We start from the raw sequence: 27,299 nt of genomic DNA on the forward strand, positions 1-27,299 counted from the left end.
CGTGTCAGTACGTGTCAGTACATGTCAGTACATGTTGAACTTGCGACCGTGAAGTATTTGGCACACAGGGTACCGGTCTTAACCGCTGAGCCACTCCACCCCCAGACAGTAAAGTGCCACGTCATGGTTGATGAACATGACTCAGTCTGACTCCATGTTTACCCTCAGGGCCGGAGATGAAGCTCCGCCCACAACACAAACACTGACAAACGGAAGAAAGTAACGCTTGATTTAAAGGAAGACTTTATTATGTTCTTCTGTATCACCTGACTACACTGTGTGTGTGTGTGTGTTGTCACCTGACTACACTGTGTGTGTGTGTGTGTGTTGTCACCTGACTACACTGTGTGTGTGTGTGTGTGTGTCACCTACCACTGTGTGTGTGTTGTCACCATACACAGTGTGTGTGTGTGTGTTGTCACCTGACACACTGTGTGTGTGTGTGTGTGTGTGTGTGTGTGTGTGTTGTCACCTGACTACACTGTGTGTGTGTGTGTGTGTGTGTGTGTGTGTGTGTGTGTGTGTCACCTGACTACACTGTGTGTGTGTGTGTGTGTGTGTGTGTGTGTGTGTGTGTGTGTGTGTTGTCACCCTGACACACTGTGTGTGTGTGTGTGTGTGTGTGTGTGTGTGTGTGTGTGTGTGTTGTCACCTGACTACACTGTGTGTGTGTGTGTGTTGTCAGTGGTGTCCTCCCTGCAGAGCTTTACTGCCTGAACTGAGAAAAGCTTCCATCCAGCTGGCTGGACAGATGAAGTTTGGTACCCTGGACTGTACCATTCACCACAACCTCTGCTCCATGGTGAGACCACGTCCTCTGTGTCATGTGGACTGTACCATTGATGATGAGTGGTAGACCAGACTGACCAGACTCTCTGTGTGTGTCAGTATAAGATCCAGGCGTATCCAACCACCGTCATCTTTAACGGCTCCTCTGTCCACGAGTACGAGGGACAGCACTCAGCTGACGGCATCCTGGAGTTCATACAGGTATGACATCACAGGGGTGACGTCACAGGTTTTGTGTGTGTGTGTGCTCACTGTGTGTGTGTGTGTCCTCAGGATCTGGTCAGTCCCTCTGTGGTCACCCTTGATCCGTCCAGCTTCAAAGACAGAGTCAGAGGTACATGATGTTGATGATGTTTACATTTAAATCATCTCTGCTGCTCGTCTTCATGTCACTGATCGTCGTGTGTGTGTGTGTGTGTGTCCACAGGACGAGCTGAGGGACAGGTCTGGGCCGTGGACTTCTACGCCCCCTGGTGTGGACCGTGTCAGGCTCTGATGCCTGAGTGGAGACGCATGGCCAGGGTACAGCGTGTTAAAGGCATAGTTGTGTGTGTCAGCAGCAGGGGGCGCTCACATCCCTCTCTCTGTGTGTGTGTGTGTGTGTGTGTGTGTGTGTGTCAGATGCTGTCGGGTCAGATCCTGGTGGGTTCTGTGGACTGTCAGAGGTTCCAGTCGTTCTGTCAGAGTCAGGGTGTGAGGGCGTATCCTGAGGTCAGGCTGTATCCTAGCAACACACCACGGACTGACCACTACATGTATGTACATGAACACACGTGTCAGAGACTGTCACATGATCAGCTGCTGATCATTGATCTGTGTGTGTGTGTGTGTGTGTAGGAGTTACAATGGTTGGCACAGAGACGCTCACTCACTGAGGACATGGGCTCTGAGGTGAGACAATCTGTCTCACTCACTCTCTCTCTCTCTCTCTCTCTCTCTCTCTCTCTCTCTCTCTCTCTCTCTCTCTGAGTGTGTGTGTATCCGTGCTAACCTCTGTACGTGTGTGTGTGTGTGTCAGTTCTTTACCCTCTGCAGTGGAGGACCTGACTCCAGACTCGTTCAGGTCTCAGGTTCTGTCAGGTCAGGATCACTGGGTTGTGGACTTCTACGCCCCCTGGTGTGGACCGTGTCAACACTTTGCTCCAGAGTTTGAGGTCCTGTCTCAGGTCAGTGAGCAGGTCTTTGTGTGTCTGTGGGACCAGGTTCCTGTCAGGCGTGTGGTGACTGGTCACTAGGTGGCGCTGTGAGCATGTTGCCTGTGTTTGATTGACAGATTGTTAAAGGAGAGATTCGAGCAGGAAAGGTCGACTGTCAGGCTCATCATCAGACCTGTCAATCAGCTGGAATCAACGCCTACCCCACTGTCAGGTTCTACCCACACCTGGGGAAGAGGCGGGTGAGGACAACACACACACACACACACACACACACACACACACACACACACACACACACACAGCAAACCCAGTGATTTTAGTTGCAGGGACACAGAAGCTGCTGGTCCTCTGCTGCCTCGTGTGGTCACTTTGTGTCACTGATTTTAATCATAATGAAGCACTTGAATTAACAAAATAAGACATTTGAACTTAGTGATGGAGGCAGCAGTGGATCAACAACTCCTGTGTGTGTGTGTGTGTGTGTGTGTGTGTGTGTGTGTGTGTGTGAACTATTCCTTATATCATATTTATTGTTCAGAAACAAACACAATCAGACAAAAGTAAACAGCACCTTCCTGTTCCTCTATCAAAATAAAAGCCTCTGTTTCCTGTGTAAATAGTTGTGTGTGTGTGTGTGTGTGTAGCATGAACACAGTGGCGAGCACATCAATAGCCGCGATGCTAACGTGATCGCCGACACCATGAGGCAGCGGCTGCAGCGGCTGTTGCCACGGTTACACAGCAAAGCAAAGGTGACGCTCGCTTCTCATTTGACGTGGAGTTTAACAACCTGTGCAGGAGAAAATCATGTGTGTGTGTGTGTTTGTTTCTCTGCAGGACGAGCTGTGACATCACCGCTGTGACATCACCGCTGTCGTCTGGTTGGTGGATGGGATCACGATCGGTCGCTGTGGTAACAAACAAACAAACAAACACACTCCTTGATGAAAGTCAGCTGTGACGCAGACGGATGTTAGCGCTGCTGTGATGATGATGATGATGATGATGATGAATGTTTGTGTTTTCTCGTTTCCATCGTTTCTATTTACTCTATGAAGTAAAACTGTGGGACGCTGCACATGTTACTGTCACTCACACACACGTGACCCAGTGTTGTATTTTATTGTTTTATGTCGAAACTGTTGGACCTTCAGAATAAAACTGTAATACTGTTTCTGTAATAAAACAGTTTTTCAACAAAAACTCTTTCTTTCAATCATGATTTGAGTATTATTAAAAAAAATACAATAAATAAATAATAATAATAACGATGATAAGTAAATAAGTCACTTTAAAGTGTAACTGTCCAGTTTGACCAGCAGGTGTCACTGTTGCTCCTCTGAACAGTGTGAGCTGTGACTCTGCTGATGAACAACAGGTAAGCTATCAATATATCAATATATCATCAAAGTCAGGTCAGGTTCATGTTTCCATGACTCAGCAGTTCTTCCTCTCACACACACACACACTCTCACACTGTGTGTGTGTGTGTGTGTGTGTGTGTGTGTGTGTGTGTGTGTGTGTTTCATGATGTGAAATGGAGCAGCTCACTGGACCAACACTGGCTGAGCGAGTGTGATGTCAGATTATAATCTGTCTTTCTGTGACATGTTTTACATGTATGGAGTTTTAACAGCTGCTCACAATCATCACATCAAACAGTCGCTTGATGTGGACCAAACTGAACTAAACCTGGTCTAAAACATCGCCAGGAACTGTACTAAACCTGGTCCAAAACATCACCAGGAACTGCACTAAACCTGGTCTAAAACATCACCAGGAACTGCACTAAACCTGGTCTAAAACATCACCAGGAACTGCACTAAACCTGGTCTAAAACATCACCGGAAACCAGGACTTTAACACCTCAGTAAACTGGACCAAACCAGGACTAAAACAAACCAACACCTGTAGTGTATGAGAATTCAGAGACTTTGCTTGTTTGTTAAGTTTATGTATTTGTTGTCTGTGTGTGTCTGTGTGTGTCTGCCCTCTAGTGTCTGAAACACTCACTGCAGCTGCAGACTGTCAGCCACTGTTTGCTGCGTCAGCTCAAGAAAGAACCAGACGACACCTCCTACCAACACAGGTGTGTTTACAGTCCAGCTGCTGAGGAGCAGCAGGAGGAGGAGTTGAAGGAGCAGGAGCAGGAGGTGTAATACCATGAAAACATGTTCTCCTCTCTCATGGAAACTGCAGCTGAGAAAACACTGCTGGAAATGAGTAGCCAGAAACTACTGGAAACAGGCCTACACACACACACACAGTCTATATTTAGATTCACTTTGCTCCAAAACACTGAAACAGGTTTTGGGTTTTTTGTATTTGAGAAGAAATGTAGACGTTTTTCACGTTAAAACTAATGTTTAAATCTGATTAACTCAGATGATTAACTCTGTTTAAACCAGATTAACTCTGTTTAAACCAGATTGACTCAGTTTAAAACAGATTGACTCAGTTTAAATCAGACTGACTCAGTTTAAATCAGACTGACTCAGTTTAAATCAGATGAACTCAGTTTAAAACACATTAACTTCGTTTAAATCAGATGAACTCAGTTTAAATCTCAGTTTAAATCAGATTGACTCAGTTTAAATCAGAGATTGACTCAGTTTAAATCAGATTAACTCAGTTTAAAACACATTAACTCAGTTTAAATCAGATTAACTCAGTTTAAATCAGATGAACTCAGTTTAAAACACATTAACTTCGTTTAAATCAGATGAACTCAGTTTAAAACACATTAACTTAGTTTAAATCAGATGAACTCAGTTTAAATCAGATTGACTCAGTTTAAATCAGATTGACTCAGTTTAAATCAGATTAACTCAGTTTAAATCAGATTGACTCAGTTTAAATCAGATTAACTCAGTTTAAAACACATTAACTTCGTTTAAATCAGATGAACTCAGTTTAAATCAGATGAACTCAGTTTAAATCAGATTGACTCAGTTTAAATCAGATTGACTCAATTTATATCAGATTGACTCAGTTTAAAACACATTGACTCAGTTTAAATCAGATTAACTCAGTTTTAACTCAGTTTAAATCAGATTAACTCAGTTGAAAACACATTAACTCAGTTTAAATCAGATGAACTCAGTTTAAATCAGATGAACTCAGTTTAAAACACATTAACTTAGTTTAAATCAGATGAACTCAGTTTAAATCAGATGAACTCAGTTTAAATCAGATTGACTCAATTTATATCAGATTGACTCAGTTGACTCAAATCAGATTGACTCAGTTTAAATCAGATTGACTCATTTATCAGATTGACTCAGTTGAAAAACACATTAACTCAGTTTAAATCAGATGAACTCAGTTTAAATCAGATTGACTCAGAGACTAGTTTAAATCAGATGAACTCACTTGAAATTGACTCAGTTGAACACAACTCAGTTTAAATCAGAGTTGAAAACACATTAACTCAGTTTAAATCAGATGAACTCAGTTTAAATCAGATGAACTCAGTTTAAAACACATTAACTTAGTTTAAATCAGATGAACTCAGTTTAAATCAGATGAACTCGTTTAAATCAGATTGACTCAATTTATATCAGATTGACTCAGTTGAAAACACATTAACTCAGTTTAAATCAGATTGACTCAGTTTAAATCAGATTGACTCAGTTTAAATCAGATTGACTCAATTTATATCAGATTGACTCAGTTTAAAACACATTAACTCAGTTTAAATCAGATGAACTCAGTTTAAATCAGATTGACTCAGTTTAAATCAGATTGACTCAGTTTAAATCAGATGAACTCAGTTTAAATCAGATTGACTCAATTTATATCAGATTGACTCAGTTGAAAACACATTAACTCAGTTTAAATCAGATTGACTCAGTTTAAATCAGATTGACTCAGTTTAAATCAGATGAACTCAGTTTAAATCAGATTCAGAATTTGAAAATCAGATTGTTGAAACACATTAACTCAGTTTAAATCAGATGAACTCAGTTTAAATCAGATTGACTCAGGTTGACTCAAAATCAGATTGACTCAGTTTAAATCAGATTGACTCAATTTATATCAGATTGACTCAGTTTAAAACACATTAACTCAGTTTAAAATCAGATGAACTCAGTTTAAATCAGATTGACTCAGTTTAAATCGATTGACTCAGTTTAAATCAGATGAACTCAGTTTAAATCAGATTGACTCAATTTATATCAGATTGACTCAGTTGAAAACACATTAACTCAGTTTAAATCAGATTGACTCAGTTTAAATCAGATTGACTCAGTTTAAATCAGATTAACTCAGTTTAAATCCTCAGTTTAAAACACATTAACTCAGTTTAAATCAGATTGACTCGATTTAAATCACTCAGTTGAAAACACATTAACTCAGTTTAAATCAGATGAACTCAGTTTAAATCAGATTGACTCAGTTTAAAACACATTAACTCAGTTTAAATCAGATTGACTCAGTTTAAAACACATTAACTCAGTTTAAATCAGATTAACTCAGTTGAAAACACACCAACTCAGTTTAAATCAGATTGACTCAGTTTAAATCAGATTAACTCAGTTGAAAACACATTAACTCAGTTTAAATCAGATTGAACACAACAATGATTCCAGCAGATCTTCATAAATGGAGACCTTTTCTGTCTGTCCTGTGATGGACAGACATGAGACTGAATAAAAAGAGACTGAGATGAATTTGAATGTTTAATGTTTCAAAGTGAAAAGAATAAAAACATCAGTCACAGAGCAGCAACTTTAACAGAAGCTCCGCCCCCTGAATCCAATCACAGCTGAGTCATGTAAGAAAGAAACTCTGTTGCTCTGGTTACTCTATGGTTATTCTCTCTGGTTTCTTTCTGGTTACTCTTTTTTTCTTTCTTTCTGGTTGTTATAGTTGCTCTCTCTGGTTGCTCTGGTTGCTCTCTATGGTTGCTATGGTTACTCTCTATGGTTGCTATGGTTGCTCTCTATGGTTGTTATAGTTGCTCTCTGCTGTTGGTAGTTGCCTCTGGTTGTTTTGCTACTTTCCTGCTGCTATAGTTACTCTCTGCTGTTGGTGCTGCTCTCTGGCTATAGCTGCTCTCTGCTGTTTTAGCTACCTCTGGCTGCTATAGTTACTCTGGCTGTTGGCAGTTGCCTGGTTGTTGGTAGCGTTTCTCATGGTTGCTATAGTTACTCTGGTTGCTATAGTTACTTATGGCTACAAGTGGTTGCTCTCTGGTTGCTGCAGCTACCCCTGGTTACCTCTGCGGCTGCCATGCTGCTCCCTGGCTGCTATAGCTACTCTCTGGCTACTCTATGGTTAAGTGGGTGGCTTGCTCTCTGGGTTGCTATAGGCTCTATGGTTGCTATGCAGCTACTCTCTGGTTACCTCTATGGTTGCTATGGTTGCCTCTCTGGTTGTTATAGTTTCTCTCTCTGGTTGCTATGGTTGATAATAAGGAGAATCCTTGTTCCTTCTCTTCAGTTCAGTCAAAGTTCAGATCGTGGTCACAGACCCATCATCGAAGCACAAACGTCCATTAAATGTCCTCCATCCCGTTGTCATGGCAACATGGCCGACCTCCAGGCTTACCAAAGGCCATGGAGCCAAAATGGCCGCCACTGGAGATTAAAAGTGTCACGTACAGACTGTATGGCTGTGCATAGTAAAAAAGCTCCTCCTTCTATAATGTCTTTGAGTGCTGTAGGTACATACACACACACACACACTCTGACAAACACACACACTAAATATTGTTTGTGCAAAGAAAATAAAATACAACAAAACAAATGAAGGGATGAACTACATTCAGTGATAGTGCAATATCCACACACACACACACACACACACGGGCAGATCTCAGTGGCGACTCAGACCCCCACGCTGACCTCCTCGACCTTTGCCCTGCCCGAGCTGACCCCATCTCTGGAAAGACAAACAGGAAATGAAGGAGGGACACACCTGTGTGTGTGTGTGTGTGTGTGTGTGGTCAGTCGTACCTTGACCTTCTTGCCCAGCTTGTCCTTCCACTTCTGAGCAATGGAGGTGTCAATGAGGAGGAGCCTACACACACAAGCACAGTGTTCAGCCCACAGGGGGCAGCAGAGCTCAACATTTTGCTAGTTTTCATGTTGTGGTTAGCATGTTAGTGTGTTGTGTTTGAATGACTCAGCAGTTTTCATGTTGTGGTTACATTACATTACATTACATGTCATTTAGCAGACGCTTTTATCCAAAGCGACTTACAATAAGTGCATTTAAACATTTGGGTACAAATAAGAGCGAGAAGTAAGTAAGAGCTTCAAGTAGAACAAACTATGAAGTGCTAGTCATAAGTGCGACGTACAAGCAAGTGTTTTTTTCTTTTGTTTTTTTTTTTGTTTGTTGTCGTCTTAGTCGAGGTAGAGTCGGAAGAAATGTGTTTTTGGACGGCGGCGGTTCTTTGTTAGCGTGTTGCGTTTGAATGACTCAGCAGTTTTCTTCTGTTCTTTGCCAGTTTTTATGTTGTGGTTCTTCGTTCTTTGTTGTGGTTCTTTGTTAGCATGTTGCGTTTGATTGACTCAGCAGTTTTCTTCTGTTCTTTGCTAGTTTTGTGGTTCTTTGTTAGTGTGTTGCGTTGACACAGCAGAAAAAGTACCTGGACGTCTCCTCGTTCTCGTAGCCCATGATGAGGTATTCTTCCCCAGGAGACAGAGGAGGACACAGACAGGAGGACGAGTAGTAGAGCGTGTGTGTCTCCTTGGGAATGTTGACCAGAGAAGACTTGAGCACCTCCTTCACCTCTACCACAGCCGTGGGCTCCAGACCACGGTTCCTCACCTCCTTCACCCGGGCTCTGATCACTGAGGACGACGAGCACACGCGTATCTCTGTAACCTGGTCACTATGACGACAAGCACACGTGTATCTCTGTAACCTGGTCACTATGACAACTCACCATAGTTGTAGTTGTTCCTCAGGTACGTCTTCATGGTCATTCTGACCGTTTTACACCGACACCGATCTGAAGACACGCACACACACACACACACACACACACATGTAAAAAGTCTTCTATCAAAATCAATAATACTGATGTGTTTCACTGTCAGTTTATGTTTTACAGAACTTTGACTAAGAAAGAGCAAAGAGTTCAGAGACAGGTGGACAGACAGAGTGAGCGTGTGTCACCTCCGTGTGGTCCTCTGCAGTGAAGGTTGTTAGAGTCCATTGGAAAGTCTGGACTGGATTCTGTCAGAGGAATAATAATAATGTGTTTGTTTGTTTCTCAGAAAAGAAAACATGTGAGAGTGTCACGGGTCAGGACTCACCTGGATCACACCTGGACGGGTCCTGGTAGTACGGATCTACAGAGACACAGAGGTCACAGAGGTCAGATAACTGTCACATTTTCATATAGGTCTTTATCTGATCACATGACTCATTATTATTAATAGCCTGACTCTGACTGGGACCAGGATCCAGGTCCATGAAGTGAAGACATGGACATGTAGGAGACGAGCAGAGACTTGTTATGAGTGGAAACAGTGAAGCCGTCGCCCTGACTGAACCTCTGCAGATCAACAAATCACAGCGAGGGAAAATCCCTGAGCCCGCTGGGCCGAGCAGCGCGCAAGGCCGAACGCGAGACAAGAGTGAGGCGAAAAGCATCTACGGAGACAAGTAGAGAGGCTTAACGCCGGTATGAGGGCTTAGACGAAGCGGAGACAAGAGAGAGGGCGAACGGGCGCGGGAGGGCGAAAGACGCTGGAGGGCTGGCATTTGTGCCGCGGAGACAAGAGAGAGGGGCGAACGCCAGGCGAGGGCTAGACGCCGAGGGGCAAGACGAAGCGCAGACAAGAGAGAGGCGAACGCTGGTATGAGGGCTAGACGCGAGGGATGCAGGACGAAAGCGCGAGACAAGAGAGAGGCGAACGCTGAGGCCGAAAATGCAGACGCAGCGGAGAAGAGAGAGGCGGACGCCGGTGACGGCTGAAGTAGACGAGCGGGAGACAAGAGGAGAGGCTAACGCCGAGGCGCGAGGGCGACGAAGCGTGGAGACAAGAGAGAGGCGAACGCGAGGCGCGGGCGTACGCGAATAGACGAAATGCGAGACAAGAGAGAGGCGAACGGGCGCGAGGGCTAGACGGGCAAGACGAAATGGAGACAAGAGAGCGAACGCAGGCGCGAGGGGCGACGCGAGGGCTAGACGAAAGCGGAGACAAGAGAGAGGCGAACGCGAGGCGCGAGGGCGACGAGCGCGGAGACAAGAGAGAGGCGAATTAGGACGCGAGGGGCTAGACGAGCGGAGACAGAGAGAGGGGCGAACGCGAGGGGCGCGAGGGCTAGACGATGCGAGACAAGAGAGAGGCGTAACGCGAGCGTAGGGGCGGTGACCAGCCGCGAGACAAGAGAGAGGGGCGCAAGGTATGAAGTAGACGAAGGGAGACAAGAGAAATGCAAGACACGAGGGCGAGACGAGCGTGAGACAAGAGTGAGGCGAGGGCGAGACGAGCGTGAGACAAGAGTGAGGCGAACGCGAGACACGAGGGCGAGACGAGTGTGAGACGAGCGCGAGATGAGTGAGGCGAGGGCGAGACGAGCGTGAGACAAGAGTGAGGAGCGTGAGACAAGAGTGAGGAGCGTGAGACAAGAGTGAGGAGCGTGAGGCGAGGGTGAGACGAGTGTGCCGCTGCATGAACGAGCTCTTTCACACAGACAGGAAGTTCATGAGGGAGCAGAAACAGACAGAGTTTATTCTCCAGCGTCCTCGTCCACCAGTGAATGGCGGCGTGTGTTCAGCGACTGAGACGTTCACACGTGAACATTTCTGCGTGTTGTTGATATCACACGCCATCATCACGTTTAAAGAGACACTCACACACAGAGGCTCGTTCTCAGTGAAAGCTAAAGACTCAGGGAATCAAACCTACGACGTCTGCGTCACATGATCACGCTTTATAAACCACTCACTCTCCCACACACACACACCAGAGTCCACAGAGAAAACCAGTGACTTTAGCTGCTGGTCCTCTGCTGCCTCGTGTGGTCACTGTGAATGAAGTTCTTTAAAGGTCGAATTTACAAAATCAGACGTTTGAACTCAGTGATGGAGGCAGCAGTGTGTGTGTGTGTGTGTGTGTGTGTGGTTTACTAACGTGTGTCTCACAGTGAGAGAGTTTAGGTGTTGAATGTTGAACATTTGTCCATCAGACGACTGTAGAGGACAAAGTGTCAAAAAGTGGACAAACGACTTCTGTCTTTAGCTCAATGACCTCACTGAGTTTCCACTGAGAGCAAACCTCTGGACTGTCCCTGTACAGATGCAGCATGAGGATGAGGATGAGGATGAGGATGAGGATGATGAGAATGATGTCACACCTGGTCCCTCCGCCTTGACGATGGCCTCCGGTGAGATGCAGACGCCGCGGTCGTACAGCGGCAGCTCGCTGCAGGCCAGGCTGTCGGGCCAGCTGTGGTTGTAGCGCTTCATCACCGGCTCACAGCCAGACTTGGCGCGCTCACACACGGCCTTGCACGGTTTGATGGGCTCGTGCTGGAAGTCGATGGTGCAGATGGGAGCGTACATGGCACACAGGAAGAAGAGCAGGTCTGCACTGCAGCCGGTACCTGAGCACACACACACACACACTTATTAATATTATTATTATTGTTATCATCGTTATATTATTATTGTTGTTATTATCATTATTATTATTGTTATTGTTATTATCGTTATTGTTATTATTATCATTATTGTTATTATAATTATTATTATCATTATTGTTATTATAATTATTATTATCATTATCATCATTATTATCGTCATGATTATTATCATTAACGTTATTGTTATTATCGTTATTGTTATTATTATCATTGTTATTATTATCGTTATTATATTATCATTATTATATTATCATTATTGTTATTATTATTATTGTTGTTATTATCATTATTGTTATTATTATCATTATTATTATCATCATTATCATTATTATCGTTATTGTTATTATTATCATTATTGTTATTATAATTATTATTATCATTATTGTTATTATAATTACTGTCATGATTGTATTTATTATCATTATTGTTATTATTATCATTATTATTATCGTTATTGTTATTATTATCATTATTCTTATTATCATTATCAGTATTATTATTATTATTAACATTTAATCTGCTGCAGCGTGACGATCTGTCAGAGGTCAGAGGTCACACGTCTGGAAGAAGCACAAACATGACATCGGCACAGTTTTCCTCTCGAGGGTTGGGTCTGTGTGAGAGGGCGGGGCTTAACCACAGCAGGTCACTTGTTGGCGACTGAAAAGTTTCATGTTCGTCCAAAACCACAGAGCAGCTGCAGCAACTCCATGACCTGCGGCAGCCACTGGTGCATGATGGGAGCTGACAGGGCGTCTCCCGTCCAGTGCCAATGTTAGTGCACGGGCGACGCCCACACGGAGGTTTAACACACACACGGTGCTTCCCCACAAACGTGGAAAAATATGTTCACATTAGCTGCTCCACACACACCACACACACACACACACACACGCACACACACACACACACACACGCACACACACACGCCATTAATATCGCACACAGCACACACACACGCGCGCACACACGCACACACGCACACACGCGCACACACGCACAGAGCTTTAGTTTCAGAGATATTTGTGAGTGTTAAAGTGTTTGTCTGAGGCTGACTGTGCTGTGAGCGCCCCCTGCTGAACAAGTCTGAATAAAGTCAGTCTACGACGTCTTCTTCATCTCACTGTGACACAGACATTTGTAATCCACTCACTCTCCCACACCAAAGCCCACTGAGAAAACCAGTGATTTTAACATCTCACACACACAGGAGCTGCTGGTCCTCTGCTGCCTCGTGTGGTCACTTTGTGTCACTGATGTTAGAATCACTGGTTTTCTCTGTGGGCTTTGGTGTGGGAGAGTGAGTCAGTGTGACAAACGTCTGTGTCACAGTGAGATGAAGAGGACGTCGTAGACTTAGACTGACGTAGATGTCTTTTGTTAAAATCCTCAGGAAACTGAAGTCTTCTTTTATCACATCAGTAATATTGACTGTGTCCAGCAGGAGACGTGCAGGACACAAAGACAGAGGACTCTTTTCTTTCCTGTTCTTGTCACTGGGACTCACAGAGTTTCAAAGTGGAGATAAAGCATGAAGAGAATGTGCTGTTATTATCTTTGACTTATTAGAAACACACAGGTGTGTGTCTGTGTGTGTGTGTGTGTCTCTGTGTGTCTGAGTGTCTGTGTGTGTCTCTGTGTCTGTGTGTGTCTCTGTGTCTGTGTGTGTGTCTCTGTGTGTGTCTGTGTGTCTGTGTGTGTCTCTGTGTGTGTGTCTGTGTCTGTCTGTGTGTGTGTGTGTGTCTCTGTGTGTCTCTGTGTCTGTGTGTGTGTCTCTGTGTCTGTGTCTGTGTATGAGTGTGAGTGTCTGTGTGTGTCTCTGTGTGTGTGTGTGTGTGTGTGTGTCTGTGTGTGTGTATGAGTGTGAGTGTCTGTGTGTGTGTGTGTCTGTGTCTGAGTGTGTGTGTGTGTCTGTGTCTGAGTGTGTGTGTGTCTGTGTGTGTCTGTGTCTGTCTCTGTGTGTTTGTGTGTGTGTCTCTGTGTCTGTGTGTGTGTGTCTGTGTGTGTGTGTGTCTGTGTCTGAGTGTGTGTGTGAGTGTGTGTGTGTGTGTCTGTGTGTGTGTTCAATCTGAGCTTATTGTAATTCATTGCTCTCTGGACTGTGGTCAAATCATAAAACAGTGGTTTGGCTGCAGCTGGACACACAGACGTCCTCTGTGATCATTCTGACCTCAGCACACACACACACACACACACACACACACACGAAATTCACCTTTTTTCATCATCAACAGTTGAACATGTACAAACAGCTGAGAGTCAGTGACCTCTGTGACCTCTGAGCTTCAGAGAGTTTAACCATGCACACGTTTGTGGACATTTGTCGTCGACATCAGTGTAAATATTCAAATATTATCAGTGATGTTAAAATACACACACACAAACACACACACACACATAGATCATGTGACTCTATTATTACATTACATTACATGTCATTTAGCAGACGCTTTTATCCAAAGCGACTTACAATGGAATTGAGTACAATCAGCCAGGGGTGGAGTCGAACTTGCAACCATTGCGACCATGATTATCAGTGTATTCATTCAGGATGACATTTCTGATGCGTTGGTACACAGCGAGTATAGAGCAGTGTTTCTGATTTTACCACCAGAGGGAGCTCACGTACTACTGGTGGTGCACGAACCACAGTTTGAGAACCATGGCTCTACACAGCTGCAGTGTGGGTTAGTCCAAACGTAAAGATCGTATCATGACTTAAATATCGTGATAATATCGCAACCTAAATATCATGACTTAAATATTGTGACCTTAATATCGTGATGATACCACCAGTAAGGGGCGGAGCCTTCTGTTTGTAATCTACATTTATTTTGTTTGGGTACATTTTCAAGAAATTTGCAAAAATATAACTATGGTTACAAAAACGTTGAAATGACACATAAACATGTTAAATAATAATGAAATAAGAAAATAAATTCTAAATCATGAGATCCTGCAACGCCCCCTTGTGGAACTTAATCACCAGGACTGTACATTTCCATGGTTTCAGCTCGTCTTTAACGGAACACGGCGTCAAAGCCACAGGTTTAAAATAGAGCAGCAGTGAGAGCAGCAGTGAGTCATGACTGTCCCTCTGTCCACTGTCAATAATTATGTCCATAAATATAAACGGGCCGGACTGAGGTCGGTGTTTTCCCGGGAATTCTTCACCAACATCAGTTTGAGTTTCCCAGGAAAAATTCTTGCGGTGTTTTTTTAAAAATCATAATAATTATTTTTATGACGACAACAAGGCTCGTAACCATGGAAACCGTCCGAGAATGACAAGAAAAAACATACGACGAAGACTTAAATGTCCAGTGTGTGAGGATTGGTGACCTCTAATGGTGACACTGCAGATCACAACATATGCTGCGTAACATTTACTCCAAACACAAGTGTAGCTTGTCGCTATTGTTAGAAAGTCAATAACAATCGTATGACTTAAATATTGTGACATCATATCGTGAGCCAAAAATCATGATAATGTTGTATCATGACAAAAAATACTGGGACAACGTATCGTGACATCTTATGACTTAAATATCATGATATCGTACGTTGACTTAAATATCACGATAATATCGTATCTTGATAATATTATATCATGATGATATCATATTGAGACTTAAATATTGTGATAATTTAGAATTCAATTTAAAATCCTCCTCCTCACGTACAAAGCACTTAATGGTCACGCCCCTTCATACCTGAAAGACCTAGTCTTACCTTATCACCCTAATAGACCACTTAGGTCACAAAATACAGGTTTACTTGAAGCTAGCTCCTCCTCTCCTGTGGAACCAGCTTCAATGACAGATCTCTGTATTTAAAGTTAGACTTAAAACTTTCCTTTTTGATAAAGCTTATAGTTAGAGCTGGTTCAGGGAAACCTGGACCATCTCTTAGTTCTGCTGCTATAGAACTAAACTGCTGGGGGATTTTCCTGTGGTACACGCACATTCACTCTCTCACACTCAGCATTTGATTATGACTTTTTATATGTCATTAACATTGTCTCTTTCTCTCCCTAGTTTGTGTCTTTCCTTCCTTCCCTCTCTCTCTCTCTGTATTCTCATCATGCAGGTTGCAGGATCAAGATCCAGTTTCCGAGGCTACGCTCATCGTCACCATTATTATTATTTTATAATTAAAAAGTCGATATCAGTAACTGTAGAAACTTGTAACCTGATACAGTTGTTGTGTATCTGCTGCTGGTCTCCCTCTCTCTCTTCTGTCTCTCCCTCTTGTCCTTTCTCTCCCCCCATTTTCTGTCCCCCACCTCTCCACTATCCCCCATTTTTCCTTTCACCCCAACCGGTCGAGGCAGATGACCGCACATCTCTGAGTCTGGTTCTGTCAGAGATTTCTTCTTCTGTTAAGAGGGAGTTTTTTCTCTCCACTGATGCCTAGTGTTTGTCATTGTGTGAACAGTTGTGTTTCTCTGCTCTCTTTCATGTTGTCTATGTACAGTGACCTGAGATCATGTATGTTATGATTTGGTGCTATACAAATGACATTGAATTGAATTGAATAATATCGTGGTATCGTATCATGATATCGTATCGTGATAATATTGTATGGTGACTTAAATATTGTGATATCGTATCGTGATAATATTGTATGGTGACTTAAATATCGTGATATCGTATCGTGATAATATTGTATGGTGACTTAAAGTGATAGTATCGCGATAATATTGTATGGTGATAATTGATATTGATATTATATGATAATATTGTATTGATAAATATGTGATAATCGTGATAATATTGTATGGTGACTTAAATATCGTGATATCGTATCGCGATAATATTGTATGGTGACTTAAATATGTGATATCGTATGATAATATTGTATGGTGACGTGATAATATATTATATGGTGGTGATATTGTGATAATATCATATATATCGTGATAATATTGTATGGTGACTTAAATATATATATCGTGATAATATTGTATGGTGACTTAAATATATATGATAATATGTGATAAATAATATTGTATGGTGACTTAAATATATATTGATAATATTGTTGACTTATATTGTGATATGATAATATTGTATGGTGACTTAAATATCGATATCGTATCGGATAATATTGTATGGTGACTTAAATATCGATATGTATCGTGATAATATTGTATGGTGACTTAAATATCGTGATATATCGTGATAATATTGGGTGACTTAAATATATAATGATAATATTGTATGGTGACTTAAAACATATGTATCATCGTGATAATATTGTATGGTGACTTAAATATATAATATAATATTGTATATGACTTAAATATTGTGATATTATCGTGATAATATTGTATGGTGACTTAAATATCGTGATATCGTATCGTGATAATATTGTATGGTGACTTAAATATCATATAATATTGTATGGTGACTTAAATATATATGTATCGTGATAATATTGTATGGTGACTTAAAATATGTGATATTATGATAATATTGTATGGTGACTTAAATATTGTGATAATATTGATAATATATGACTTAGATATGATAATATTGTATGGTGACTTAAAAATATGATAATAGTGATTATCATCGGATATATTGATAATATTGTGGTGACTTAAATATGATAATGATAATATTGTATGGTATATATGATAATATTGTATGGTGATAATATTGATAATATGGTGACTTAAATATCGTGATATGGTATCGTGATAATATTGTATGGTGACTTAAATATCGATATTATCGTGATAATATTGTATGGTGACTTAAATATCGTGATATGGTATCGCGGATAATATTGTATGGTGACTTAAATATCGTGATATGGTATCGTGATAATATTGTATGGTGACTTAAATATCGTGATATCGATGATAATATTGTATGGTGACTTAAATATTGTGATAATATTGTGATATATGATAATATTGTATGGTGACTTAAATATCGTGATATCGTATGATAATATTGTATGGTGACTTAAATATCGTGATATATGATAATATTGTATGGTGACTTAAATATGATATGATAATATTGTATGGTGACTTAAATATTGTGATATCGTATCGTGATAATATTGTATGGTGACTTAAATATCGTGATATCGTATCGTGATAATATTGTATGGTGACTTAAATATCATGATAATATCGTAACTTCAACACACTGTAAAAACATGTTGCCATTAAAATGGCCACCTCCATGAAGCCACACCCCCCTCTCATGTACATAAAAAAGTATTTTTTATTAATTTAAAGTAAATGATTTTAGTTTAGTTGAATTATAAACACAATGATTATTCTCTCAAAAGTTACAGCGCCCCCTCGTGGCCCTTCAGAATACATCACTAGGACTGTATGTTTGAGATTTTCCTCATAACCAAGTTATTGTGAAACACTTTGATCACAATATTCGATAATATCGCATATTTCAATCTTCTGAACTTAAAAAAAAACCCTCAGCAATGACGTCATCATCTTCACGGACTCCAGGTTGAAACGGAAATAACTGACGGTAAAGTTGAGACGGTAAAGTTGGGGCGATGACGTCACTCACCCAGAAGCCCCTCGAACTGCTCGATGGCCAGAACCGCGTTGTCCTGCGTGCTGTGGTGGAGGTGGTTCGGCATCTTCGTCATGTTCCACGGCATCGATCTGCACAGCGGGATCCGGACCGGCTCGCAGGACGCGGCCCGGACCGCGGCCGGACACAGAGCGCAGGAGGCGGCCAGCGCGAGCACGAGGAGTCCCGGGGAGAGCATGACGGTGAGACCCGAACCAAGACCAGGACCAGAAGGAGCAGGAGGAGCGGAGTCAGATTTGTTCTGACTGAAACACGGAGTCAGTGTGAGGAAGAGGAGGAGCCGCTTCTTATCCACACCTTCACCTCCTGCTCCTCCTCCTCTGACCGCCCTCCTCCTCTACCTTCACCTCCTACTTTCACCTCCTTCTCTCCTGCATCCTTCTTTCCTCCTTCAGTTTATTTTATTTATGTCTCCTCTTTACTTCTTTACTCTCTTCTTCTCTCCTGTCCTTTCGTCCTCTCCTCTTTCCTTGCCTCTTCCCTCTTTCTCTCCTATCTCCTCTCTTGCTTCCTTCTCTCCTCGCTCCTCTTCTGCTGCTTCCTTCTTTACTCTCGCCTCCACTCCTCCCTCCTTCTCCCCTGCTTCCTTCTTTCCTCTCTCCTCCTCTCATGTGGTCATGTGACAGGTGTGAAAATGTGCTGACTCATGATTGATGATGGAGGAGAGACACTGACCTCTGACCTGTGTCGAATGTGTGATGCTGAGTCATCTGTGTGTGCGTGTGTGTATGAAGACTACGACTCCCAGCATGCACTGCTGCACAAATGTGTTAAACCTGTCAGTTAAACACATGTGAACCAATCAGAGAGCAGCTCCACTGAACTGACCTTTGACCCTGAAGATGATGTGTGTGTGTGTGTGTGTGTGAGCAGTAATGGTTGTCAGATGTTGGAGGAGCTTCTGATGTTAAGGTTGACTGAACGCCAACACACACACACACACACACACACACACACACACACACACACTCAGGGTTTGTGACTCATGGACTCAAGAAGAAAACTGAGTCAGCGTTTTTCTTTTGACTTCCTTCTTCACTTTTTGTTTTTGGTTCTCATGATTTCACCTCACGCACACACACACACACACACGTACACACACACACACACCGGTTTATGAAAGCTCCTCCTCAATCTCCTCACCAGCTTGCGTCCTCTCCTTATCTCCTTTGATGCATGCATAGATGGATGAGCGTTTGAATATATAGATGGATGAATGCATAGATGGATGAACGTGTGAATGTATAGATGGATGGATGAATGTATAGATGGATGAATGAATGTGAGAATGAATGAATGTATAGATGGATGAATGGATGATTTAAAGTTCATCAGCTTCATCCTCACCAGCTCATAAACTGGGGTTTGGCTCCATCTAGTGGACGTAACAGGAAATGACCCTCACAACAGAAAAAGCTGAGGGCCACAGGGGGCGCTGTGCCAGTGTCAGCTGACAGAGGGCGACAGGCTGGGGTCACATGACCATCATAGAGAAGACACATGGATACACACACACACACACACACACACATGTGGTTCTGACCCCGGGTCAAGAACTCGGGCCTTCTTGCTGCAAAGGCAAGACTGTTAACCACTACACCACCATGTGACCCACACACACACTCATTCATTCTTATTCTTAAATAAAGTTTGAAACAATAAAAATACATGAAAACATTTAGAGAGGAATACACACACACACACACATACACACACAGGTGTCAGGTGTCTCTTCACTGACTCCGCCTCCTCCTCCTCAGAGTTGGTCCAGTTCATAATCTCACCTGAAGTAAAGACTCTGGACCTGGTTCAGAGGAGCCAGGTCTTTGGCCTCTTCTCTTCTGTTCTGGACTGGACTGGACTGTTTTGGACCAGAGGATGATGAGGAGTGTGTGATCTGGTTTCTGGTGTTTAAACTGGACTTTCCGCTCCTCAGCTGAACCAGAACTGTTCTAAACTGAGCCGGACCAGAACTGAACATCCAAACAAACAGGTTTGTGTTTTTAAATCATATTTAAATATAACGATACATTTATAACTGTTTAGAAATGTGTTTATCTCCTTCATGTTCACACTGACACTACCTGTGTTTGACCTGTAGAGGGCACTGTGTTTAATGTACATTTACGCGTTTGAATGATTTACACGTTTGAATGACGTACATTTACACGTTTGAATGACGTACATTTACGCGTTTGAATGACGCACATTTACGGGTTTGAATGACGTACATTTACGCGTTTGAATGACGTACATTTACGAGTTTGAATGACGTACATTTACGCGTTTAAATAATGTACACTTATGTGTTTAAATAATGCACAATCACGCGTTTAAATAACGCACATTTCCGCGTTTAAATAACGCACATTTAACTGTTTAAAAAACACCTTTACGCGTTTAAATAACGTACATTTACGCGTTTAAACAACACACATGCTTTTAAATAACGTACACTTATGTGTTTAAATAACACACATTTATGTGTTTAAATAACGCACATTCACGCGCTTAAATAACGTACACTTATGTGTTTAAATAACGCACATTTGCGCGTTTAAATAACGCACATTTGCGCGTTTAAATAACGCACATTTGCGCGTTTAAATAACGCACATTTACGTGTTTAAGTAACGCACATTTCTGCGTTTAAATAACGCACATTTACGCGTTGAAATAACGCACATTTACGCGTTTAAATAACACACATTTACGCGTTTAAATAACGCACATTTATGCGTTTAAATAACGCACATTTGCGGCTCCTATTAGATGAGCCCAGCTGTCAATCACACGTGTCCACTCCCACGTGTCCTACTTTATCCTCTATTTTTCCCCTGAATGGGAACTTGCCACTTCCATCCATTTCTTATGTACAGTTAATGCTAGTAGCACAGATGCTAGCTCTTAGCTATTTGTTTCCAACGTAAGCGTTGTCGTCGTCTGCGATCTCATACAGGCTAATGATTAGCGACGTCGTACACTGTGCACATGTCACTGTTACGTAGCGTCGCTTTAATGTCTTCAGGTGAGGTGCAGTCCGCTCCGGCACAGTCCGCTCCGGTCATGCAGTCGCTGACGCAGGAGATCCAGAGTTTCTCTCGGACTCGGCTGAGGAAACAGTGCACACGCGTGACGTCGCTGAGCGGCCGACGCATCATCGAGACCTGGAAAGGTTCCACCATCACTGTGGTGGAAGACTCCGCCCCCACAGAGAAGATGCTGGGATACGTCCCCGACACTTCCTGGGACCTGCAGGTGGGCGTGGTCAAACCTTTCCTGCTGCTGGGTGAGTGACAGAGTGAACGAGTGACCGAGTATTAATCAGCCACTGAAGTTCTTTGTGTTTGTGCGTTTGTTTACATTAATGACTGTGTGTGTGTGCACGTGTGTGTGTGTGTGTGCACGTGTGTGTGTAGGTTCTCAGGATGCTGCTCATGACTTCAACACTCTGAGGAAACACAAAGTGAGTTGTTTTACCTTTAGACTTCGTGTGTGTGTGTGTGTGTGCGCAGTGAGCGCCCCCTGCTGCTAAAACATGTCCGTCTGTCTTGCTGTCCGTCCTCAGGTGTCTCACGTCCTGAACGTGGCGTTCGGCGTGGAGAACGTGTTCCCGGACCTCTTCATTTATAAGACGGTCAGTATTCTGGATCAGCCTGATGCAGATCTGCTGCTCCACGTCCAGGACTGTTGTGACTTCATCCAGCAGGCTCACACTGAGGTAACTGTGTGTGAGCGCCCCCTGCTGCCCAGAACCAACCTGACGTTTGTAAACCACTCACTCTCCCGCACCAAAGTCCACAGAGAAAAGCAGTCATTTTAGCTGCTGGTCGTCTGCTGCCTCGTGTGGTCACTCTGTGTCACTGACGTTAATCTGAATCTGTGTGTGTGTGCGCGTGTGTGTGTGTGTGTGTGTGTGCAGGCGTGTGTGTGTGCGCAGTGTGTGCGCAGGGCGCGCGTAAGGTGGTGTGTGTGTGTGTGTGTGTGGCGCTGCAGGTGTAAAAGTGTGTGCAGTGGGTGTGTGTGTGTGTGTGTGTGTGTGTGCGTGTGTGTGTGTGTGTGTGCTGCAGGTGTGTGTGTGTGTGTGTGTGTGTGGGGCGTGGTGGGGTGGGGTGCTGCAGGAAGTGTAGGTGGTGTGTGTGTGTGTGTGGGGGCGTGTGTGTGTGTGCTGCAGGTGGGGTGTGTGGGGTGTGTGTGTGTGTGTGTAAAAGGCAGGTGGGGTGCAGGTGTGGGAAGGGCAGGCGTGGTGTGTGGTGGTGGGGGAAGTGCTGGTGGTGTGTGTGGGGAAGGTAGGGTGGGGTGGTGTGTGGGGGCGTTGCAGGCGCTGCAGGGCAGGTAAGTGCAGGCAGGCAGGTAAAAGGCAAGTGTGTAAAAGCTGTGTGGGGAGTGTGTGTGTGTGTAAAGTGCAGTGTGTGTGTGCGTGTGTGCGCAGCGCAGTGTGTGTGTGTGTAAAAGTGTGGTAGAAGCAGCAGCGTAGCGTGGGAGTGTGTGTGTGTAAAAGTGGTGCTGCAGGGCACCAGGTGTGGTGTGTGTGGAGTGTGGTGCAGCGTGTGTGTGTGTGTGTGCGTGTGGTTTACAACAAAGTAGTTTTAATGTTGTTTCTCATCAGACTTAGAGCTCAGAGTGAAACTAAATCATCAGATTAAGTCCAACAACAACAAACTATCCCATAATTCCATGGGATTAGAGGCAGAAGGACACAGGTGATAAGTCTTCTTCCTCTTTCTCTGTTGTTAAATATTAAACGTGTAGTTTTGTTCATGTTTTATTAAACAGATCAGATCTCAGTGTCAGACAAGCTTTTAGCAGCGAAGCCTTAACATGACACCACACACACACACACACACACACACACACACACACACAGTCATTAGCGGTGTATGATTACAGGAAGTGTGTGTGTGTGTGTGTGTGTTCATTATGATATGGTGTCTATGTGGAAATTCCAGCCCTGATCGTCAAACTGATGCTTTTATTTTGAAAAGCAGGCTCAGTTTACCCAGCATGCCATCTGGCTGCTCACAGCTGCCAGTTTCTGCTGATGTTGTCGTGACAACAGCGGTGTTACACATTTAATGTCATCTTTCATAGAGTTCATGCTTATTAAATGGACAGTTCACAGAATATAATATAATATAATACATGTTCAGGGGCAACACTGTATATTGTTCATTTCTGGGTTCAGTGGATCCAGAATAATCCAGGTTTGAATCATAAAGGTTCACTGAGCAGTAAACTGTGTTCAAATGACAGAAAAGTTCTGAAGTTTGACCTGAAAACATGAAAAACAGACGTAATGATGAGGCACTTTTAAACCTGTACATATTTAAGACACTTTTCAATACTCACATACAATTTGAGGACATTTTCAAGGAAACAATAACTATAAATTGGGTAAAAAAAATCTGTTTCAAACATTCGAGCTGAAATGTTGAGTGTTCATTCTGAATAAAACTGTGATTAAAATATTGAACATTTAAAACAATTCTGAAATGGCCTGTCAATGAAGTAATCCTGGATTAGATCTAAGATTAAAGAAAATAAATAGTTTCATTTATATGTTTTCACTTCTCTAAAGCTGAAACTTTGAACTTTGATGAGAGGGTGAACACGGTGACGCAGTGAACACATGAGTCTGTAATGTGGCTGTCCACACTGCGGCTCTGCTGCCCTCTACTGTCCACACTGCTGCACAACACTATTATATTAGAAATAAAAATAAATGAAAAGTTCGGAGAAAAAATTCTTACTTTAATCTCAGAATTCTCACTTTTAATCTGACTAATCTCAGAATCTTAATGCCATTTAGTTTTTTACCCTCTTTTAAAAACATTGCGTGGGATTAAAGTCATTTAAGTCAAAAAATTCAATTTAAAGTCAAACAAACTTAACGCAGAGGTGTCAAACTCGTGGCCCGTGGTCCTCATGTGGCCCCTAAATCAGTTTTCTGTGAATTATAAAGAGTGATTTATGTTTTGATCTTCTTTCTACAGAAAGGCGTGGTTCTGGTCCACTGTAACACCGGCGTGTCCCGGGCACCGTCTGTGGGCATCGCCTACCTGATGTCATGTGACGGTCGGTCTTTCGACGACGCCCTCTCATTGGTCAGATCGGCTCGGCCCGCCTCCTCGCCCAACCCCGGCTTCCTGGATCAGCTGAAAAGCTTCAGAACAGAGACGGCGGCGAACGCGTCCAAACCCTGAGGATGAGGAGGGTTAATAATGATAAAGATTTACGTTTGAATTTCATCACATTCATCACAAGTCTGATGTAAAACATGACACGGATTTGAACACAAAATGACTTGAGTGATTCCAAACAGCTTGAATGTGGATCGGATCTTCTCTGTGTTTTTCTTCAAATCACTTTTCAGAGCAGTTAGATTAGAATGTTGTTTCCAAACAGAAAATCAATTAAAGTTTCACACACACAAACACAAATGTTTGCGCTGATGTTTTTACTCATTTTAAATTTTTAAATTTCTCTCCAGGTTGAAAATCTAACATGAAATCCATCCTAAAACAAATGAATTGATCATTTTTGGTTCTTTAAGTGTGCAGTTTGTTAGATTCAATTTCAAACAGTATTTAATAGAAACAGTGCAGGTTTTGATGTAAACTCCATGAATGATATTATTTATGTAGGATTAGGATTATTTTAAAGCCTCATCCCCACTTCTTCTTTAACACAGAAAACACATGCTGATATTAACCCTAGCAACATTACAGGTGTGAATGACAGCCCATAATTCATCTCAGAAGAGCAAACTAATGAAAACCATCATGCAGATTGTTAATGATAATATGGAGTTTAGAAAGTTTTGCAAAAATAAAACCATAAACCCTCAAATAGATGATAGTATAAAAAGTGGTGTTTGTCTCTAATTTAATTGTCACATCATAATGATTTGTATTTTTAGACTTTCAATCACATAATCAAATTATCAACGTAACAGTGCTCATTTATTTATCTCTTTATTTGCTTATAATAATAATTATAATAGTAATGTTAGCATCGAGTAAAGTTACTTAGCATCAAGTAGTATTTACATAAGAGCATCTGTGAAACACAGGTAGCATGAACTGAGGTTAGCATCAACTATACTAAACTCAACTCAACTAAATGAAATGAAATGAAACGAAACTGCACTCTTTAAGTTACACGTCTGTTGATAAACGCTAGCATCAGCTAAAGCTAACATCAACTAGCGTTAGCATCAACTTATCACTAGCATCAGTTCAGTAAGTGTTTGAGGAAAACTGGGATTAATGAAAATAAACACTCGCGTTGTTCAGAAAACAACGACTGGTGCCTTAATATATAACATAATCATATAAGATAATTATAATTAAATAAGATTATATAAATCTTATATAAGTCTCTATATTCCTGACCACCAGTGGGCGCTGTAGCGCCAGGAGAGGCTCACAGCTCGCTCAGCTCACGTTAGCATCTCGTATATTGAGCCGAAAGTGGCTGCCGCTCTGCTCTCAGCTAACGAAGCTAACGACTGCTAACGACGGCTAACGACGGCTAACGACTGCTACTGTTACGAACGCGGTGAGTTTAAATGATTCTATTTCACACATTATGACGTGAATACAACTCAAGACACGATAAATAAACGTAGTTTATTGTTGTAGGTGAGTGAATGTGGTTTAAACATCATGAGAACATTTTCAGTAACTTTATAGTTTCTGTTGAATTCGCCTCCGTGTGACGTACAGTTTAATGTTTGAACAGGAGAAACACAGGTGTACATGATTCAATGGTGAAAACGCTAAAACATGTCAAAGTGTTTGTTGTGACAAAGTGCTTTAGGAATAAGAGTGGGAAATAAGATCATTCTGTGGATGTTGTTGTATCTTAGGGCTTATTGTCATAATCCATTCATCTTTGATTCATGGATAAAAGTTGTTTGTTTCATAAAATGGAGAAAAATGATGATTTAAAACAAACTTAAAATGATTTGGTTTGAATGATTTTTGGTTTTATGGAGCAAAGAAACTAGGAGATATCACACACATTCATAGTCATTAGTCATTTGTTTTAGAAATTAATGATATAATGATATGCGTGTACACACACACACACACACACTAACCCTCCTCTTCTCCTTTAACCTTGTTTCAGGGTCCTCAGTGAAACAGAGGGAGGGGGAGGAGTCAGCTGAGCAGAGCAGCATGTGGCTGAAAACAGCAGGAAGATGTTTCTCCAACAGGTAAATAAACAAAGCGTCCTCCGTCCACCTGGAGTCTCCTTCGTCCTCCTCCTCCTCCGACGATGGGCTCCTTCTGCTCCACTCCGGACAGGAAGACGACGGTGGTGATGATGGTGACGCCACGCGAGGAGTCAGCGGTTCAGATGGTGACAGGTCGGTCATTTTCTACCTCGTGTCTCCCACATTTCTGCTGCTATGTTTCTGTGGCTCAACATTGAGACACATTTGAGGCGCTCTGTGAAGCTGCGTAACACTGTTACCTGCGGCATGTATGACATCACACCTTCTCTGGAGCCAATCACAGTGCAGGATAGAGCTTGAACAACAACACAAACACAATCCAGTGCATTTGTTAATAATATATTGAAAACAGATTTTATAATTATTACTACATATGTGACAAACACATGTATGTTTGGTGAAGCTTTAAAAACAAACACGTCCCTCGTCTCCACTCGTGTTCGTCTACTTGTCGCCTCAAAAGCCTTTTTGACTAACAAAGACCTGAATATATTACTGACACACACACACACACACACACACAGTCACCCACGTGGTCATTTCTAATTGTCTCTTCAGTGATGGTGCTGATTATGAAGAACCAATTAACAGTCAATTACCAATCACACAGTCCATATGTTGCCGTTCGTGTTTGTTTCTAACTACGAGACGAGCGCTGCGGGTCATGATTTAGTGTCCTGTTGTTTTAATCTGTCGTCTCATTTATCGTCCATTCAGCCCCTGACAGTTTCTTAATGTGATAATCTGGGTTTAAATCTACGTCAGCCTAAGTCTACGATGTCACACGTTCACGTCTTTATCTCACTGTGAGACACACTTATCCAACAGGAAACTGAAGTTTGTAAACCACTCACTCTCCCACACCAAAGCTCATAGAGAAAATCAGTGATTTTAACATCACACACACACACACACACACAC

General features: G+C 42.4%; 3 protein-coding genes across 3 annotated transcripts; 2 read left to right on the forward strand and 1 right to left on the reverse strand.

The window, feature by feature from the left end:
- Positions 1–644: 644 nt before the first annotated feature.
- Positions 645–3,162, forward strand: LOC122762445 (dnaJ homolog subfamily C member 10-like; the record flags this gene model as incomplete). The annotated part of the gene is made up of 10 exons (XM_044017630.1): positions 645–802; positions 889–990; positions 1,063–1,123; positions 1,217–1,311; positions 1,411–1,544; positions 1,627–1,680; positions 1,808–1,955; positions 2,063–2,185; positions 2,591–2,698; positions 2,784–3,162. Coding segments are annotated over 10 exons (995 nt in total), but the record flags the coding sequence as incomplete, so codon positions are not given.
- Positions 3,163–7,480: 4,318 nt separating this feature from the next.
- frzb (frizzled related protein) lies at positions 7,481–18,437 on the reverse strand. The gene is made up of 8 exons (XM_044017629.1): positions 18,110–18,437; positions 11,268–11,516; positions 9,218–9,253; positions 9,078–9,137; positions 8,845–8,910; positions 8,545–8,749; positions 7,907–7,970; positions 7,481–7,832 (listed from the first exon to the last, which is right to left on the reverse strand). Exons 1-8 carry the CDS (start codon positions 18,312–18,314, stop codon positions 7,767–7,769), a joined length of 951 nt encoding a protein of 316 aa, XP_043873564.1. The 5' UTR covers positions 18,315–18,437; the 3' UTR covers positions 7,481–7,766.
- Positions 18,438–19,903: 1,466 nt separating this feature from the next.
- Positions 19,904–24,555, forward strand: LOC122762446 (dual specificity protein phosphatase 19-like). The gene is made up of 5 exons (XM_044017631.1): positions 19,904–20,129; positions 21,165–21,425; positions 21,556–21,602; positions 21,705–21,857; positions 24,130–24,555. Exons 2-5 carry the CDS (start codon positions 21,203–21,205, stop codon positions 24,337–24,339), a joined length of 633 nt encoding a protein of 210 aa, XP_043873566.1. The 5' UTR covers positions 19,904–20,129; positions 21,165–21,202; the 3' UTR covers positions 24,340–24,555.
- The last annotated feature ends 2,744 nt before the right edge of the window (positions 24,556–27,299 follow it).

Source organism: Solea senegalensis, unplaced genomic scaffold, assembly GCF_019176455.1.
Source record: "Solea senegalensis isolate Sse05_10M unplaced genomic scaffold, IFAPA_SoseM_1 scf7180000015683, whole genome shotgun sequence".
NCBI classification, from domain to species: domain Eukaryota; kingdom Metazoa; phylum Chordata; class Actinopteri; order Pleuronectiformes; family Soleidae; genus Solea; species Solea senegalensis.